Source organism: Phyllobates terribilis, unplaced genomic scaffold (genome assembly GCF_046119375.1).
Source record: "Phyllobates terribilis strain yellow unplaced genomic scaffold, ASM4611937v1 Scaffold_8__6_contigs__length_399053987, whole genome shotgun sequence".
NCBI lineage: Eukaryota > Metazoa > Chordata > Amphibia > Anura > Dendrobatidae > Phyllobates > Phyllobates terribilis.
In genome coordinates this window covers 243,181,152-243,201,169 of record NW_027362768.1, presented here as the reverse complement: position 1 = coordinate 243,201,169, position 20,018 = coordinate 243,181,152, and the positions used below count along the sequence as shown (strand labels likewise).

Genomic DNA, 20,018 nt, shown 5'->3' with positions numbered 1-20,018 from the left:
CTCGATTAGGGTAAAGCATACCATCAAGGGTTTGTTGAAGAGTCCAGTAGACGTTTGACAGCATTCATCACACCGCGGAGGTTATGCGAGTGGATCCACATACCGTTTGGGCTCAGTTCAGCTCCAGCAGAATTCTAGAGGAGTATGGAGACATGTTTAGAAGGATTGAGGGACGATATCTGCCAGGCGTACTTGGATGACAATGTGGTACAAAGCAAAACCTTCCGGGAGCATGTTGAACACATGAGGACCATATTACAGCGGTATCAAAAACATGGAGTTAGGTTGACCCCAAAGAAGTGTGAACTGTTCAAAAGTCAAGTCCGATTTCTAGGGAAAATTGTGTCCGGAGAAGGATATACCATGGACCCAGCAGAAATCACTCCGGTACTGATCTTAAAAGACAAGCGACCCTCTACTGTCGGGGAGTTGAGGCAGATATTAGGATTCCTCTCCTACTATCGTACATACGTTCGGAATTTCTCCAGGATTGCCGCCACACTATACCTCCTCTTGAGGGGGACGACAGATCAACAACACCCACGGAGAAAAAGAGGAATGCGGGTAGGACCGGGCTTAAAAGAAACAATGCCATTTCGTCCCAACAGCCCATTCTCTGGACAGCAGACCACCAGGAGGTATTGGAAGAACTAGTAGACTATCTGGTAAAACCACCCACCTTGGGATATACTGATTTCAACTTACCCTTTGTTCTTCATTCTCACGCTTCTCAAGTTGAACTGGGAGCTGACCTGTATCAGCATCAAGATGGAAAGATGTTGATAGACGCCGAGAAGAATTACCATCTACATTCCGGAAAATTGGAATTTGTGTCGTTGAAATGGGCTATCTGTGAACGATTTAGAGATTATCTCTACTACAGCAAAGAATTTGAGGTATACACTGACAACAACCCTTTGACCTATGTCCTCACTATAGCCAAACTGAATGCAACGGGTCAGAGATGGGTCGCTGAACTAGCTGACTTCAGTTTCAGCATCAAGTACAGGCCAGGAAAATGCAATGCGGATGCTGATGGATTGTCGAGAATGCCACTAGAGCCTGAGAAGTTCATGCAAGAATGCTCAGAGGAAGTGAGTCTGAAAGCAATTGAGAGCACTACCCAAGCAGAACAAGCTTATCAAGAGGAAGACACACCATTGTGGTGTCCGTTCATGGTGGAAACCACCATAAAAGCGAGAGAACAAGATCACCCCCTGTCCATTCAACAACTACCAAAAGGAAAAATCCATAGAGCACAGCGGGAAAATCAAATAATTGGTAGAATACTATTTTATGTTGACCAAAATCGGTTTCCAAGTAAACGGGAGATAGATAATGAGTCACCAGCAGTATCTGTTTTAGTTAAAGAATGGACGAAGCACTACGTCAGTGAAGATGGTATCCTGTATCGTAAAGGAGGAAAAAAACGGCAGTTGATACTACCCAGAGTAGTCCGTAGGTTGGTCTTCAAAGAACTCCATGAACATGGGACACCTGGGAGTGGAAAGAACAACCAACTTGATCCGTGAACGTTTCTTCTGGCCGTACATGCAGAGAGATATTGAGAGGTACGTGACCAGGGAGTGTGGGTGTCTGAAAGATAAATGTCCCAACACATCAACCCAGGAACCTATGGGCAACATCCAAACTACGTATCCATTTGAGATGGTCTCAATAGACTTTCTACATCTCGAGACGTGCAAGGGTGGTTACGAATACATCTTGGTGGTGATGGACCATTTTACTCGATTTGTTCAAGCATATGCCACCACCAATAAAGCGGGTCGAACAGCGGCAGAGAAGATCTTCAATGATTTTGCTTTGAGGTTTGGGTTCCCTACGAGGTTACACCACGACCAAGGAAGAGAATTTGAGAACCAGCTCTTTGCCAAGCTAGGAAAGTACTGTAGAATTCAGAGATCCCACACAACACCCTATCACCCAGAGGGTAATGGACAAGTGGAACGTTTTAACCGGACATTATTGTTGATGTTGCGCACTTTAACAGCTGACGAGAAGAAAGACTGGAAGAGTTCTCTGTCAAAAGTGGTACATGCCTATAATTGTACAAAGAGCGATGCAACGGGTTACTCACCCTTCTTCCTATTGTATGGACGATCACCAAGACTGCCAATCGACATCATGTTCGATACTCCGGTGTCAGAGACTTATAGAACGTATCCGGAGTACGTTGGGAAATGGAAGGAACAGATGGCAGAGGCATACAACATAGTGTCCAAGGTGGTTACGCAAGGACAGAGCAAGAGTAAGGAGTACTATGATCGAAAATGTTATGGAGCAGAATTGGCACCAGCAAGCCGACCAACCTTCTTAAGGGGACAAAATCAGTCATGGCCAAATGGACGTTGGAGGCGGCAATGGTCTTTCAAGAACTGAAAGCAGCTCTGTGTAAGCAGCCGGTACTGATTGCCCCTAAGTTTGAGAAGGAAATTGTGCTCCAAATGAATGCCTCAAAAGTCAGATTAGGAGAGGTCCTCTCTCAGGAGATACACAGAGAGGAGCATTCTGTTCTCTACCTGAGCAGGAAACGGTCAGCATGTGAGAAAACTTATTCCATTGTAGAAAAGGAATGCTTGGCCATAAAGTGGGCGGTGGACACATTGTGATATTATTCTGTTAGGGTGAGAATTTAAATTTGTGTCAGACCATGGTCCACTCAGGTGGATGAGGAAGAAAAATTGGGATAATGCTTGTATTACCTGCTGGTTTCCAGCCCTGCATGATTTCACTTCCATGTAGAACATAGAGCCAGGAGTTACATGGTAATGCTGATGCCCTCTCGAGAATCCCATGTCTAGTGGTAGAAGGTGCCAAGCCCACAACTTTAGGCAAAGGGGGAGGTATGTAAGGTGGCTGTTAGACATATAGTGGATGGCAGATAAACCTGTAGCAATTCTTTAGTACATATAGGACTAAAAGGGGTTAATCAGCCATGACAGGTTGATTATGAGCAGCTGAATGGCTGCTCACACTATCTCCACCCCTGGATATTGTTCATTTTGTAAAAGAAGACCTGTTTGTCTCACAGATGTTTGTGTGTATGGAGGTGTGCAGATCTCCTGGATTGAGAGCCTTTGCAAAAGGACTAAGAAGCTGGACTCTAAGCCAAGCGGGCTAACTATCACTATTATATGGACTTTTTGCTTTATGTTTTACATTATGCCGGACAAGGGCTGTATTTGAGTTTCCTGTAATTTGTTTTATGAGGACTGAAATAAATCAGCCGGAGTTTGAATAGAAACGGTTCCTGTGATACCTCAGATCGCTCCCAAGTGAGTAGCATTGTTACAGTGGACAGAAAAATAAAAAAGTTATGGCTCTGGGAAGAAGTTGAGGAAAATAGAAAAATGCACAAACGGAAATTAGCTACTTCATGAAGGGGTTAAAGAAGTTTTCCAGGATAAATTAGGCTAACTTAAAAATCATAAAAAAGCACTCCAGAGCACTCCCCCTCATAGAAATACATCAATGCTAAAATAAAGTTATGGCTCTTTGAATTGAAGGATGAACACATAAAAATAAATGCTGGGTCAAGAAAGAATTAACAGACCTGGGATTTAAGGAGTTCATTATTAAAAGGTTTATTTATGCAATGGAAAAATACCGAATAATGAAACAGCAACAACGTCACTGCGTTTTTCTCAATAACCACAGCTGGTGTTAAAGGTGTTGGTTAGGTTCTCAATCCATTCAATTAAAGTGTATAGAAACACAAACATCTTGCACGTTTTTGAAGTTAGCTGAAAAGTGTTCCAATTTTCTTGGAACCTCCAGATTTCCTTTTTAATGGGACTCCTTCCAACCTGCTTGTTTTCCGTATATCTCCACCATTCTATGGCCAGAGCTGTCAATCAAAGAAGAGGGTGGAGAGAGTAAACAAGCAGGTGGGAAGGAGTATTTAAATGATTGGCCCCACTGTGAAGCACTGAAAGGCGGAACTTAGTTTGAACAGTCATTCTGTTCTGACATAGTCCCTTTAAACACTCAAGGCCAAATTAATTAAGACTGTCATTGAGTGCCCGAGACTTAACGAATTAGGTGCAACTCGCTCCAGCAGTGCATTCTTTAAGAGGCGCCACCTTCAGGAACTGGAGTAAATTTTTGGTGAAATTCATGGCACTAACGTAGCACACGTTTTCATGAATTAGATTTGCAGGCTCAGTCACACCCTGACCTGCCTATTTTGGCTAAGTTGGCTGAGACTTGCACAAAAACACCAAAAGTCACAACATTTTTGCGCAACTCTGAGTTGTGGAAACGTTTTGCGACATTTGAAACTGTTTTACTCTTCAAAACTGTAGAAAACAGCTACATGAATGATGGCCTAGGACTTTATATAAATCATGTAAATATTTAGGTGCAGGTACATGCTGTGCTACATTTGTACTATACCGTACTATGTTGTACTTAGCCATAGAAAAAGATGCCAAGACCTACGTAAGATGGGACTGAAAAAACGTGATTCCACTGATCAAAGCTCACTGTTTTGTTCTTAGGTCTAAATGGATTTTACCTCAGCTCAAAATGAAGAAACGACGAGTCAATAACAATGAATAAAAAGTACACTTTATTATTATTGATATAATAAAAACAGCACATACATATAATCTCAAATGGCAAAAAAAATGGTCAATGGTGAAACCATAACAGGCACCATAGAGGCAGGCAGTGGCACCATCGGCTGGCATACACATGTGAGTCATCGGGTTCTGTGTATCTTTATTCATACTGTATAGGTGTAGGTTTGACTGTTTCCAACATGTATTAGACATATGTTAGCACATTGCACTTTAGTGTTTATTCATGCCTGTTGGGAAACTCTTATTCATATGAGCTATTGCAGTTTAAGATACTATTTCAGCAATCAACCTTTCCAATTGACTAATTCCCTATTATATATTTTTTCCTGATGGAGTGTTTGCCACTCTGTGGTGCCTGTTATGGTTTCACCACTGACCATTTTTTTGCCATTTGAGATTATATGTATGTGCTGTTTTTATTATATCAATAATAATAAAGTGTATTTTTTATTCATTGTTCTTGACACGTTGTTTCTTCATTTTGAGCTGTTTTCTATTATGACGTTGAACTTATTATATTGTCCTGATCCATATATGTTCATGTTGATATGACCTTGGTATCTTTCCAGTGGTCAATTTTTGTTTGATGGATTTTACCTCACCTACACTGACTCTCTTAAAATTTAGAATCCCAGTGTATGTGATAGGGTTTACCTGAACTCGGGCCTCAGTGAGATTAACTCTCCGTGCAAGATCCTCTCGTACAAATGCATCTGGGTAATGTGTTCTCTCAAACACTCTCTCAAGGGCTTGGAGCTGACTGCTGTTAAATGTTGTCCTGTTTCTCCTTTGTTTTCTCTTTTTCTTCTGTTCTGCATTTAACTGTTCATCTGTATAGGGTTGAAAATTTAAGCATAAGAAAGGTGAAAACTTACATTTTCAAACACACGTATATAAGATATGCAATGTGTGCATTGGTTTTCTAATTCTTACTATTTCAAGTTGTTTACTAACACAAGTTTCCTAAAACCTTTTAAAGAACTTCCACAATTCTTTTTATAAAGCATTATTTCATATGAAATACAGAACAACTGCACTAGCAATATCCCTATGTAGATTATAGGAAGGATAAGTGATAAATTATCGATCAGTGGGTGCTGATCAGCAGAACAGGAACTGTTACCCCAATAGAGAACTTTTATCCTTAGTGAGAATGGTTTAGCAGTTTGGATGCTCAAACACTGCTCCCTTCCCTATGGGGCTGCTAGAATAAGCCAAGCACAGCACTCAGCAGCCCCATGGGGAATGAATTCAGCAGCGTTTGAGCATGCGCACTGCCGCTCCTTTCTAAAGAGGATAAAAGTTCTTCGTTCTGCTAATCAGTGAGGGTCTCAGTGATCAGCCCCACACCAATCAATAAGGTGTCACCTAGCTTGTGGATAGATAACTTGTTTTCACCAGAGAACCCTTTTAAATGCACAGAGGAGCGGATAGCATAAGGTTCAGTTGCAAAGGGGCGTAGATAGGGAGGAGAGCCCATCCCAACAGTACAGTGGTACTAATATTAAAAGGCCTTAAAATACAGAAAAGCAATGAAGCAAGCTTAAGGGAAGTTGTGCCATAAGGCTACAGGGCTTAGTGATTTAAAGAGATGTGGCTTAATAGAGGAGTGAAGCTTAGTTGAGCAGTACTAGGGATTAAGCTTAGTTGCCTATCTTTCATTTGTTGAAGAAAGTATGGAAAGACAGGGATGTGTGAAGTAGTACTATACTATATATCAATCAAGAGTATGAATGACTGAGAGTGTTAGAATCCCCCTGTTTGTTTTTTCCATCTTGTGTTTTGCAGTCACGTGACCATCTACCTTTATATTCCTGCTCCGCCCTTCTGGCTGTGCTGGACTTCAGTGTTGTTTTGACTGTTTCTCTAGCCAGGTGCTTCTGTACCTTTCTCTGTCAGTTTGCTTGGTCCTTCTGGGACCTCTAGTACCTTTTTGTCAGTTTGTCTTTTTGTGTTCTGCAACAACTTCTCTGTTTAGGAGGTGTCCCATTTTTGTTCCAGTCCTTAGTTCTTTTAGGGACCCCTCCTCTTATGCTATAGGTCTTCGTTCAGACTAGCCGAGGACTAAGGTGGGTCTGTTTGCTAGGAATAGGCAACCCGCAACATCGTAGGAATTGAGCTTACTCTTACTGTAGGGATAGCTTTCCCCTTTCTTTCCTTAGTACTTGTTGCAGATCATAACAGACAGCTGAGTGCTACATGATTTTAAGGCTGAAATATGTGTGCCACATGTTTAATCTGCCATGTTTCTAAAACTTAGAAATGTGGCACACAACTCAGATGATTCAGGGGAGGTGCGAGAGCTGCAGCCCCTTAGTGACAGCCGATTGCCTGCAGTACTCACATTATATAATGTTACGCAACCACCAGGAGATCTGGCACACTTCAGCAGTGTCGGGAGGTGAGCATAACTTTTTTTTATTTTACTCTGGGGACTAGGGCCTTTAAGAAGGGGAAGTCCAAGTAGTGGAAAAAACATTTAATCCTGATTTTGATTGTCATGACATCAATTTAAAAAATATAGAGAAATAAAAGATGACCTGCAGCTGATTGATAAGATGAGCATAACTTATCTTATACCTAATATTATAGTGGCCAACCCTCCTGGGTCTCACAAATAAAGTGGACGCTTCCATATAATAAGAAAGGCAGCTAAAATCTTTAGAAACTTACACATACAGTCATAATGTCACGCAAGGTGTGGGAAAGACTTAGTGCAACACAAAAGGAAGAGGGAAAGGGAGCCCAGAGTCTAGGGAAAGGGGGGAAGTGGAGACCTCCTAGGTTGATCTAGCGTCATCCTGTCTCCCCTAACGTCCCTGTATTGGCACTTCATCAATCGCTGCACGCGTACCTCGCCCTGTCTTTCCCTGGCGTATGGCTAAGGCTAGGGAAGGGAGGAGATGAGCACTAGTCGATCTCCACTAAACACTATAGAGAACAGGGGTGCTTAAATTGCTTAGTTTTAGACGAACTCCAGACAAATGTGCACATGTCTCCAAACTCTAGAGAGGACGAAGTACTGCTCTTGCTAAAGCTTTCACAAGTAGTAATGAATATTGCCAGCACCTCCCTCTGAAACACAGCAGGTATTTATACACCCAGGCAGGGTGTTAATTAGCCAGAGGGAGGTAGCCGCTGGGTTCTAGAGACAGCCTCTATGAAGATGTCTGTAATACCAAACGTAGAGTTCTCCTGCAACCAACTGCAAGGCGACTGTCTGTCACCTCTGACACACCCATGACAGTACCCCCTCCTCTACGAGTGGCCTCCAAACACTCAGGACCAGGTTTTTCAGGGTAAGAGGTGTGGAATGAGCAAACCAACATGGGAGCATTCACCTCTGACGCTGAAACCCACATCATCTCCTCTGACCATAGCCTTTCCAGTGCACCATGTATTGTAGAGAACAACGTTGGAGACAAGAATCTACAATCCTCGAAATCTGGAACTTCAGATTATCATCAACCATTACTGGGGGCGGTGGTAGAGGTGAGGGCTCAAGAGGTTCCACATACTTTTTGAATAAGGACCAGTGGAACACGTTGTGGACCTTAAGGGCCTGAGGAAGTTCAAGACGAAACGCTGCTGGGTGAATGATGGCGGTTATTTTATAGGGACCAATAAACCTAAGTCCCAGCTTCCAAGAAGGAACTTTCAATCTTATATTCCTTGTAGACAACCACTCAAAATCATTCACATTCAGGTCCGGACCTGGCAAGTGTTTTCTGTCAGCCATACGTTTATACCTGTCTCCCATGATTTTTAATTTACTCAGAACACCCTGCCATACTGAGGAAAGCAACGAAGCAAACCGTTCCTCCTCAGGAACTCCTGAAGCTCCTCCCCCATTAAAAGTACCAAACTGTGGGTGATAAGAAGAACGGTGACCTGCCAGTGGATTCTTAACGATGATTATTAATGCCAAATTCTGCCAGCAGTAAGTAGGATTCCCAATCCTCCTGATTTTCGGAGAAGAAACACCTGAGGTAGGTCTTCATATTCTGATTGACATGCTCGGTCTGTCCATTCTACTGTGGGTGGAAGGCAGAGGAAAAGGACAGCTGCACCCCCAGTTGAGAACCGAATGCCTTCCAGAACTTGGAAACAAACTGGGTCCCCCAATCTGACACCACATCGGAAGGAACCCCGTGAAGCTTCATGATCTCATTTATGAACACCTGAGCAAGTGTCTTGGCATTTGGAAATGCAGGCAATGCAACGAAGTGAACCATTTTACTGAACCTATCTACCACCACCAACACCCCCGTTTTGCCTGCAGAAACTGATAGGTCAGTAATAAAATCCATGGACAAGTGTGTCCATGGCCTACTAGGGATAGGTAGCGGAAGAAGAGTACCAGACAGACGGGTATGCTAAACCTTAGAATACGTGCAAATACTACAAGCGGCTACGTGTTCAATCACATCCCGATGCAACCCCGGTCACACAAAACGACAAGAGAGGAGGTCCTCGGTTGCCTTACCACCTGGATGCCCAGCAAGCACAGAGTTATGATGTTCCTTGATTACTTTGCGGCACAGATTAGATGGTACAAATAACCTTCCTGAAGGGCAGGAGGCAGGGGCTTCCCCCTGAACCTCCAACACCTCACCCTCCATTTCAGGATACAGTACCGAAATGACCACCCCTTTCTGTAATATCGGGGAAGGGTTCTCATGGTCACCACCACCAGGGAAGCTCCGGGACAAAGCATCAGCCTTGACATCTTCTGACCCCTGGACGAAAAGTGACAACAAAATTGAACCTAGTAAAAAACAGGGACCACCTGGTTTGCCTAGGGTTGAGACGTTTAGCTGACTGGAGATATGACAGGTTCTTATGGTCAGTAATAACAGTAATAGGATGGACATCCCCCTCAAACCAATGTCACCATTCTTCGAATGCCATTTTAATCGTCAAAAGTTCCTTATTACCCACGTCATAATTTCTTTCAGCCAAAGACAATTTTGTAGAGAAGAAGGCGCATGGACGCCATTTACCAGGGGTCGGACCCTGAGACAACACAGCCCAAATCCCAACATCCGACGCATCAACTTCCAAAATAAAGGGTTGGGAAACACTGGGTTGACTGAGTATAGGTGCAGTGGCAAAATGATTCTTTAAGGAAGAAAAAGCCTGGAGGGAAGCATCTGACCATTTGGAAAAATCAGACCCCTTCTTAATCATGTCAGTAAGGGGTTTCACAATAACAGAGTAATTTTGGATGAATTTCCGGTAAAAATTAGTAAAGCCCAGAAAACGTTGTAGAGCCTTCAGGTTCTCGGGACGTTCCCAATCAGGGACTGCACGGATCTTCTCCGGATCCATCCAAAAAACCGAAGATGACACCAAGTACCCCAAAAACTTTACCTCCTGAACAGCGAAAACACATTTTTCCAGTTTGGCATAAAGTTTGTTTTCCCTTAATTTCTGGAGCACCTGCTTAATATGCCCCCGATGAGTCTCAAAATCAGGTGAATAAAGCAACATATCATCCAGATAGATCACCACAAACCCCCCCACCAAATGATGGAAAATATGATTTATGAAATGCAGGAATACCGCAGGTGCATTGGTCAAACCAAAAGGAATAACCAGACTCTCAAAATGTCCTTCCAGGGTATTGAACACTGTCTTCCATTTGTCTCCTTCTCTGATTCTAACCAGGTTGTAGGGTCCCCTTAAATCCAACTTCAAGAATACCTTAGCTCCCACAACCTGGCTGAACAAATCAGGAATCAGAGGAAGAGGGTATGGATCATGGATGGTAATTTGATTTAATTCCTGGAAATCTAAACAGGGACGTAGACCGCCATCTTTTTTCTTCACAAAGAAGAACACTGCCGCCATGGGCGAAGATGAGGGTCTGATATGTCCCTTCTCCAGACTTTCTGCAATGAAATCCTTCATGGCTTGTCTCTCAGGGCCAGAAAGATTATACAGTCTGGACTTGGGTAGTTTTAGCTCCGGGGGTCAGGTTAGTAGGACAGTCATAAGCACGATGAGGAGGCAAATTCTGACACCCCCCTCTCAGAAGAAACGTCCTTAAAACCAGACAGAAAAGCAGGTCTTATTTCCGTAGAGACAGTAGCAAGGAAAATATCTAGACAGTTCTCGTGGCAGTAATCTCCCCAATAAATAATCTCCCCGGTTTGCCAATCCACCAACGGATTATGTTTAACAAGCCAAGGAATGCTCAAAACAATCGGTGTGGGAAGATTGTCCAGGACATAGCAAGGGATTATTTCACAATGAACTGACCCCAACCTCAGTTTTACATTATGTACAATCCGAGTCAATGGCAAAGATGGATATAGGTTCAGCTAAAGCACAGCAAGCAAGACCATGAGTTTTCACAAACTCAGCATCAACCATGCTGACTCCGGCTCAACTGTCAACAAACACAGAAATTTTCTTGGTTTTGCTCTCTAGCACCACCTCTGCTGACAAGACAAAGCGGGAACGGCAGGTTGGTAACAAATGCACCCCTTGTTTATCCAGACTATAAAAGTTAATCGAGACTCCTTATGTTTAGGAATTGCAGGACAGGTCCCAACAAAATGTCCCTTTTTCCCACAAAAAAAACATACGCCTTTTTTCCTGCGAATCTCTGGGGAGATGTATGATGTAGAGACACCCCCTAACTGCATGGGTTCCTCCACATCCCCTAGTACTGGCTCGACCCCAGACCGCTCCCCCGACACAACCCGACAAGAAGACTCCGGAGAAGGTGGTCTCACCCGTCTATCCCGAAGGCGTCTATCAAGACGTATGGCCAACGACATGGCAGCCTCCAACAGGGCTGTGGAGTCGGAGTCGTGGAGTCGGTGCCCATTTTGGTGGAGTCGGAGTCGGTATAAAATGGACCGACTCCAACTCCTAAAATATATAATAAATTGGGTACAGTAGTTCAATGCAGTTTGTGTGGAATACTTTTTCATAAGAATTTGGGAAAGTTATGAAATGTCCTATAAATGTCTGTCCTATTCCTGATCTAAGGGTCTAGACTTTTAGCTGAGAAAAATGTGTCCTACCGTAAATTTATCACTTAAACATGAGCCATGTATGAGGGAGTCAGAGTCGTGGAGTCAGAGTCGGAGTTGAAGTCGGTGTCATGGAAATTGAGGAGTCTGAGTCGGAGTCGAAGGTTTGGCTTACCGACTCCACAGCCTTGGCCTCCAAGGACTGAGGGGTTTCATATACTGCCAAAGCATCTTTCAACCTTTCCGTAAGCCCCTCACAAGATTGACTTCTAAGGGCTGAGTCATTCCATTTGGAATCCGTTGCCCATCTACAGAATTCCGAATTGTACGTTTCCACTGACCGATTCCCCTGCTGAAGGCGACGGAGCCTAGACTCAGCCAAGGTGACTCGATCAGGGTCATCATAGATGAGGGCCAGAGCCCCGAAAAACCCCTCCACAGATTGGAGACAAACTGAGTCCTGCGGTAAAGAAAACGCCCACGACTGAGGATCAGGGAGATCAGCAGGGAGATCAGCAGAGAGATCACAATACCAACCCGTTGCTCCTCATTTCCGGAGGAGTAAGGACGAAGTTTAAAATACAGTTTGCAGGCCTCCTTGAAAACAAAAAACTTGTCCTTACCTCCTGAAAACCTATCCGGGAGGGCAACCTTGGGTTCAGGCTGGGCAGGCCTAACTGCAGAGTCCCCCACATTAGCGATCAGTAGCCGCTGATGTTTCTGCTGAACCTCTCCAGGGACAGATAGAAAAAAGAGAGGGGTCGCTCACTGGTCTATTCGGGTGCTCTGAAGAAAAAAGTAATCTCAATTGCCAAATTATGCGCAAAAAACCTTCATTTTTCAAAGTGACATTAGTCCAGATACAATATTTCTTATATTTTCATGTATGGAGTGCCGAAGTTCTTTTTGCAATTGAGATTACTTTTTTCTTCAGAGCACCCGAATAGACCAGTGAGCGACCCCTCTCTTTTTTCTATTAATCATTTTTGGGATCCCGCTCCTGGAGCATTGCAGCAGGTACGTGTTCACACTATTAGAAGTTTGACAGCCTTTTTTCTGACCATGTGTCCCTCCCATTCAGTCACAGGTGGTTTTAACTAGCTCTACCAGCCCATACATTGTAGGTTAAAAGCCCAAGCAGAGACATATTGTCCATACAGGCTTACAGCCCAAGAGTGGCATATCCAGTGGTAGTGTAGCGTAGTTTCCCATCATACGAAGGTGACCTTGTCGTGGTTGATGGGCACACATAAATTGGCCAAATTATGCGCAAAAAACCTTCATTTTTCAAAGTGACATCTCTCCAGGGACAGACAGCGGAACTGCTCTGCGAGCTCTGCAACAGTACCCATACCAAGGGAGAATGGAAAAAAAAAAGTCCAAGCTCAAAAACACATAGAGGGAAAAAAACAAAACAAAGTGTCAGTCTTTTTTTTTTTCCCTTTCCAAAATGTGCTCGGCCAGCGATAATGTCACGCAAGGTGCGGGAAAGACTTAATGCAACATAAAGGGAAGAGGGAAAGGGAGCAAAGAGTCTAGGAAAAGGGGGGAAGTGGAGACCTCCTAGGTTGATCTAGCGTCACCTTGTCTCCCCTAATGTCCCTGTATTGGCACTTCACCAATCGCCGGACAGGTACCTCGCCCTGTCTTTCCCTGGCGTATGGCTAAGGTAATGGAAGGGAGGAAATGAACACTAGTCGATCTCCACTAAACACTATAGACAACAGGTGTGGACAAACAGGGGAAATTACTTAGCTTTAGACGAACTCCAGACAAATGCGCACACGTCCTCAAGCTCCAGAGAGGACAATGTGCTGCTCTTGCTAAAGCTTTCAGCAAGAGTAGTAATGAATATCACTGGCACCTCCCTCTGAAACACAGCAGGTATTTATACACCCAGGCAGGGTGTTAATTAGCCAGAGGGAGGTAGCCGCTGGGTCCTAGAGACAGCCTCTTAGTAGATGTGTGTATGCCAAACATAGAGATCTCCTGCAACCAACTGCAGGGCGACTGTCTGTCACCTCTGACACACCCATGACACATACACTGACCATGCCTCTGAGTTCATCTTTTCCCTGATACAGATACCGATCGATGCCGTAAAGTGATGTGAAATAACAGCATATTGGTTCAGCAATGTACCCAAACAGTTGCAGATTTCAGCATAATCATCAGTACTTGGACATTGTGGGAGAGTAAACTGTTTTACTTGGGACATTTAGCATCTTCATCATCACAACATGATGGATAACAGCAGTGACACATACAAACCAGAAGAGCATACAGCGTACAATTAACTATAACACCACAGTGAGCGTCATCTGATATTTGCTTCAGATAGTCCTAGATGTTGAATACTCCAACTCCCTTTCTGATCAGCTAAGGCTTAGTCTTGTAGGCCCAGCCCCCTCATCAGATTTGAACGCCTCTCTCTGCAGTCAATGGCTTCACAAAAAAATTCTGAACAGGTGGATCCCCCGATGGACCCATGTGCAGGAATGGGCCCCCCATCCCTATGTTTGAGCAGTATTTGGCCCAATACACTTGGATCACTATGTACACACAAGGAAAGCATCTCAGCATTCTTTTGCCAAACTACCCAGTGTATCATTATATAGGAACATAGTCAAATTATAAATGATTGTAATATGCATGTAGCTGAATTGTGAGCCCTGGAGTCAGTGTTACTGGTGGGGCCTTGGCACTAGAGTCCGACACTGTGCAATCATGTTATCACCTAGAAAAAGAAAAAGCACAGCGGTACTCCTCTAATGTAGAATGTCCCTGATATGGTTACTTTCCTAGTGTTATATAATGCACTCTCTCACTCACCTTTAAGAGTTCTGATATTGTTTAGGCATAACCCTAATTGTAACTAGTGAAGTGAACTATGCTGCTCCTACTCGCTGTAGCCTGAGGTCCAGGTAGAAAAAGTCAACATGGGTGCCAAAAGCTGGAAGGTGCTGGCCAAAAGGAACTGAGGGTGAAGCTTCAGTTGGTTGGAGAAGTAGTTTATTTAGAACACGCATTTAAAAAGCGAACTGCTCTTTACCATTTCCGAAACATCTGGAATCTGTCATATTACAGTGAGAAAGATTATTCCCAAGAGGAAAACATTCAAAGCAGTGGACTATGTTCCCAGGCAATGTCAGACTGGGGTGCCAAGGGCCCACCAGTAACCAACTCCAGGGCCCCACTTTTCAGCTACATGCAAATTTGACATTAGCCTCAATCACAAATTTATATAACAATGAACTGAGTAGACTGTTAAATGAATAAGATGCTGCCTTTATCTGTACAAAGTGATTTACGTATATTGTGCCAAGTACTGGTCCTATAAGAGGGTGGCGGGCCCACTCTTGCACAGGGGCCCACTGGAGGATTTTCCTGTTCTCCTGTGGGCCAGTCTTGTGGGCCATGCCTGTACCCAGGCATGGTTTTTCCCACAAATTCACAACAAGTGTGAAGTTAGTACAGTTAATACAATTAGAATAAGACTGAAGAAGTATAGATTGTTTGGAAGGGTTTTCAGGAGAAAACCTCTTTCAAAAAAGAATCAAAGCACTGGACCGGGGCACCTTGCAGTCATTAAGTTTACCATTTACTGATAGGAGAAGTGTTGCATTTAAAAATTTTTGGAGTGGTGGGTGGAGGAGGAGAAAGCCACAGACACAGGCATTCTATTACAAGTTCTATAGATCATTATGAGCACCAACTGCCATCTCTCACATCAATAATTGGAGAATCTGCATTCACTCAATACAGATTTTATCCATGAATTTAGAATTTTGAGAATGAATGATCAGTTCAGGGGGAGAAAGAATACAAAGGTTCATATTTTCATGTGTATTATTGATTTAGGAAAAAAATAAAATGACAGTTACTCTTTAGGCAACATTGTAAAGAAGTATGAGAAAAATTTCTCCAGAATGATGTGAGTGACTGATAAAGTCATACAGAAAATGATTACATTGTTATTGCTCCTAAAGGTGGTTTTAGCAGATCAAATTAGAAAGATGTACACACTAAACCAAAAGTAAAATAAAAATGTTTATTTTACTAAATTGAATAAAATACAGTTTTATTGAATGAATAAAGTTAAAAACATAAATTTTATCAATTGGCCAGTAGGTGGCACCACATAACAACAGATAGGTAAAAGTATATCTATGCCCGTAAGTATGTTTGAGTGAATGGGCCATCAAATAGTAGGTACTACAATTACCAATGAGAGTTGATATCAAATGTAGTTCCCACATAGATGTTAGGCAAAAAAACACTGAAAATAGAGTAAAGAAAGTTATGTATTTTACACCTGTTGTGATGCGGTGCCAGATCCCCCACGTGTGTTTTGGCACTGTGCCGAAAATTAAAAATGGATTGCAGAACATATTGCTGATATAAAGAACAAAGGAAGAAAAGGTGATTAATACATCAGGTGCAGCTAAGCATTTTTTTGACGCCTTAGGGATGATTTATGATGAACCTGCAGGGTCCAGATTGCGGAGGCTAAGACCATGAACCTGAAGCAGGGGTCAGTTTCACCGTGGCCTTACGGATACTCTTAAGGACGCTCTGGCTTTGCATACTCCACACTGTTCTTTGTGGGAGGCTATGACTCGGGTCATTTGTATGGATCGTAGAATTTAGGAGAGGCGTGATGTCTGCCTCTGATCCCTGACAGACGTAGCTTGTGCTTCCTGGTGAGTGTATTTGCCCGATTCTGTTGTGTTGAGTTCTGATCAGTTCTGATTTATTTCGGATGCTTTATTCAGTGCTGTAGTGATCATTAAAGAACAATGAGTTCTGCGCGATTGGTAAATTGCCAAATCACCTCCGCTCATTCAGCTTGACCCTTTGGACCATGTTCTGACTATTCCTCTTATGGCACATTATTATGACAGCTAGGATTTGCATGCCAAAATATGGTTTGCATGGTCATCTTTTAAGGATGACCCCTGATTTAAGTCATGGCTCTCCTGATTGATCTCTCTAGACCAGAGGTCCCCAACCTTTTTTGCACCAGGGACCGGCTTTAAGCAAGACCAGTTTTCCATGGCCCGGTGGGGGTGGGGGCGGGGCTTTGGTCATATGGGGGTGGGGTTATGGAGGGGTGGAGCTGTATGGGGAGGATGCTGGCGGGACCTCGGTGTACAGCGCTGCTAAGTAGCAGCATTGTACATTGAGCGTCAGTGTATACAGCGCTGCTGCTTAGCAGCGCTACACACTGAACACCGGTACCGGGAGCCGCGTCACTGAAGCCAGTCTGCTGCCCCAGCACGCCCCACATAACATGTTCTGCCAGGGGCGTGTCAGTGAGGAGAGCCTGCCGCCCCACCCCGTCAGGAACACACCATGCTGTGCAGGAGGGCCGCGTCACTAAGACCCGCCCCGTGACGTACAACAGGTACCATGCTGTGCAGGAGGGCCGCGTCACTAAGACCCGACCCGTGACGTACAACAGGTACCATGCTGTGCAGGAGGGCCGCGTCACTAAGACCCGCCCGACGCCCCACCCCGTCCTGCATAATGTTCTCTGCCGGGAGCTGCGAGCTGTCACGGCTATGGCAGAAAACATTATAAATCCACACAGAGCGAGCTCTGACCAGGCGCAGGGCCGCGGAGCTAGCTGTCAGCAGCGCCGCGGACCGGCTGAAAAACCCCAACGGCCCGGTCCTGGTCCACGGACCGGCGGTTGGGGACCTCTGCTCTAGACTGCATACATCATTGGGGCTATTTGGTTAGAACTGCTCTCCCCCCTAAATCATAACCAATCCCCTTTTCATCCCCCTACATCTACCCTCCTTTTTACTCTCTCCTTTATTGTTCTCTTCCTTCTCTTTTCTCTCTTGTTCTTCACCCACCTTAAATTTAACTCATTTTTGCTTCTTTTTGAGAATCCTATCAACCTACGTCAATCTCATTTAATCTCATTCTGAAATCTCAAACTCCATATAAGGTCAATCATTATTATGGAATGAAAGTAAAGGTTTATTTAGTAAGATGTTCGCTCATGATTAGGACCTTGTCTGTACATTATGTAAGTTGAAAATTTTAGTTGTACGATGGTATTGTATACTTATTATCTAAAATCTAATAAAACATAGTTTCTGAAAAAAAAAATACTGGCCTTACCATACATTCTATCCATAGGAAATCTTGTTCCTCCTCGACAATCCAGCCATTTGCACAAAACAGGTCAAGTAATTAAGTTCTTTCTGATTAAAGGCTGAGGGTCATACTGCATCCTCCTATAACAGGAAGAATCAGAAAATCGGGTTAAAATCTTTTTCCTATGTTTAGCATAGTCCATCTCTATCCTATTTGCCGAATTATGATTTATTACTATTCTCACATAGATCAAAATCCTACATGTAGTATATTACAATCAAATCAACTGGTGTCAGATGTTCGCTTTTCAGTAGTGGTGACATTGAAAAGAGATAGATAGTTATAAAAAAATAACTGACCATTACATGTCATTGCTAAGTGACCTATCTAGTACAACCATAGCATAGAAACATATATTTATGAAGCCAAGGCATGTAGAATATACAATGCGCAATGGCCAGCAGTAACATGTTAATGAAAGGGAAAAGCTTAATGCAATGTAACCCCTACAAAAATAGCACTGAAAACAGCCATCAGGAAAATGTGATTTTGGAATATTGGAAACCATATTATATAACACAAAGAAATTGTCCTTAATTCACAATATAAAAGTTTTATGGTTATTTACAACATCTCCACCAATAAATAACCACGCACTTGACAGTATGCGGCATGGAAATTCTTTCAGAATGGTATAGTACAATAAGCTTATAATTTTAGGGAAAACCACATGCAGAGGTTTAATTATGTGATAAATTGGTTAAATTAGATTTTGTAATTTTAAAAAGGTAAGTGAATAAAGCTCGCAAGCCATTGCTAGTCTTCAACTGTACATAGCTTGCACTGCCTCAAATACAACGTTAAGGCAAATCATCTACCAGAAGGACTCTCCAAAACTTCTTTCCCAATAAGAATTTCTTTTATTAATCAACTTAAAATACAGAAAGCGGATTTAGAGAAACATAGTGATGGACTATGCTAACATGCTGATTCTTCAAGTTATAGTAGGTGCAGGAAACTTCATTGTGTCAATTAAAACTGTTTTTTGAATGTTTCTGTTAAAAAGAAAAAGGATTTTATAAAATACTAGATTTTATGTAGAAAATGCAACTGACACAGGCATGTGGCTTCACAGTAATGATAGACAAAATTAACAAAATGGTTTAAAATGTACCAAAATGTTGGTATTCTGGAAATACATGCAAATATTACATTCTTATCTCAAAGGATTGCCACTAAAGGCTTTTTCTTAAGTTTCACACAAACTAAATTGCTGTGGTGAAAGATCTCAAAATCACCAAAGCTGTAATCATCCGAGCTGATAATGTTCTGGACAACCCTTCCTCAACTGCTTATCCCCCCACGCACCCCGTATAAACTAAAAAAGGCTATCCTCAGCTCCGGGGTTGGAGCTATTCCAGCGATGCAGGCGCCTGGTCTCCCGAAGCTCATGTAGTGTTGTTATGCCACATGCGCCCTTGTTATGCCACATGTGCCCTTGTTATGCCACATGCGCCCTTGTTATGCCACATGGCCCTGTAGTCAATCAGCAGCCGCTTCACTCTCACTTCCTTCAGACAAAACTGACACCCGAAAAAGGTGATAACTGCTGCTGCTCTCACTTCTGTATCAGCGTCTAAGGTGATGAAAATTCTTTGCATCGCTGGAGGATCAAGCTATTACATGGTGCAGGTTGTACTGCTGGAAAATGAGCTATATACTGTACATCCTGGCACACATGGAACAGAATCTACAACACGCAGCTAGCATATGAGACTGTATCACCTGCTCATCTGGAGGAAGCAAACTGACCAGCAAGATGAGCATGGTTCAAATTGTTCTCCTTCTTCTCCTCGTGATCATCTTTCTGGTAACCAGTCTGTACTTTGAAGTAGTGCCTTGTTATTGTCATCACCGCCACCACCATCCTCACCTATTGCTTTCTATATACTTCCTCCTCTACCTTCATCGCATCATCAGCTCTCATTTTGTGGGCCCAAGAAACATCCATTCAATTGTCCAATTACATGAAAATTGCACTCTTGTGAAAGTATAGTGTGTGCTCAGGCTCAATGGAAAATACCTAGCCACCATAATTTATTGTATCAAAAAGCCATCTCTGCCAGCTTTATGCACAAATTGCAACATTTTTTAAACACCAACATTTATTGTATTATGTGCATCATTTCTTTGATATAATAAATCATCTACTTTCTGACTTTGGGTGAAATTAAACATTATTGTGACTGTGTCTGGGTGGAATTTTCCTGGTAGCACCAAGATCAAGATTGTGAAAAAGGGCCACATTGTTAAAAAT

At 43.1% G+C, this 20,018-nt stretch overlaps 1 protein-coding gene across 2 annotated transcripts in view; it reads right to left on the bottom strand.

Annotated features, from left to right (window-relative positions):
• Window positions 1–20,018, bottom strand: part of PRRX1 (paired related homeobox 1) — a 137,948-nt gene that overhangs the window by 95,092 nt on the left and 22,838 nt on the right. For both annotated transcript variants that reach the window (XM_073642691.1, XM_073642692.1), the window contains exon 2: window positions 5,259–5,434. In XM_073642691.1, the coding sequence (XP_073498792.1) occupies window positions 5,259–5,434 (176 nt within the window). The remainder of the gene's footprint in view (window positions 1–5,258; window positions 5,435–20,018) is intronic.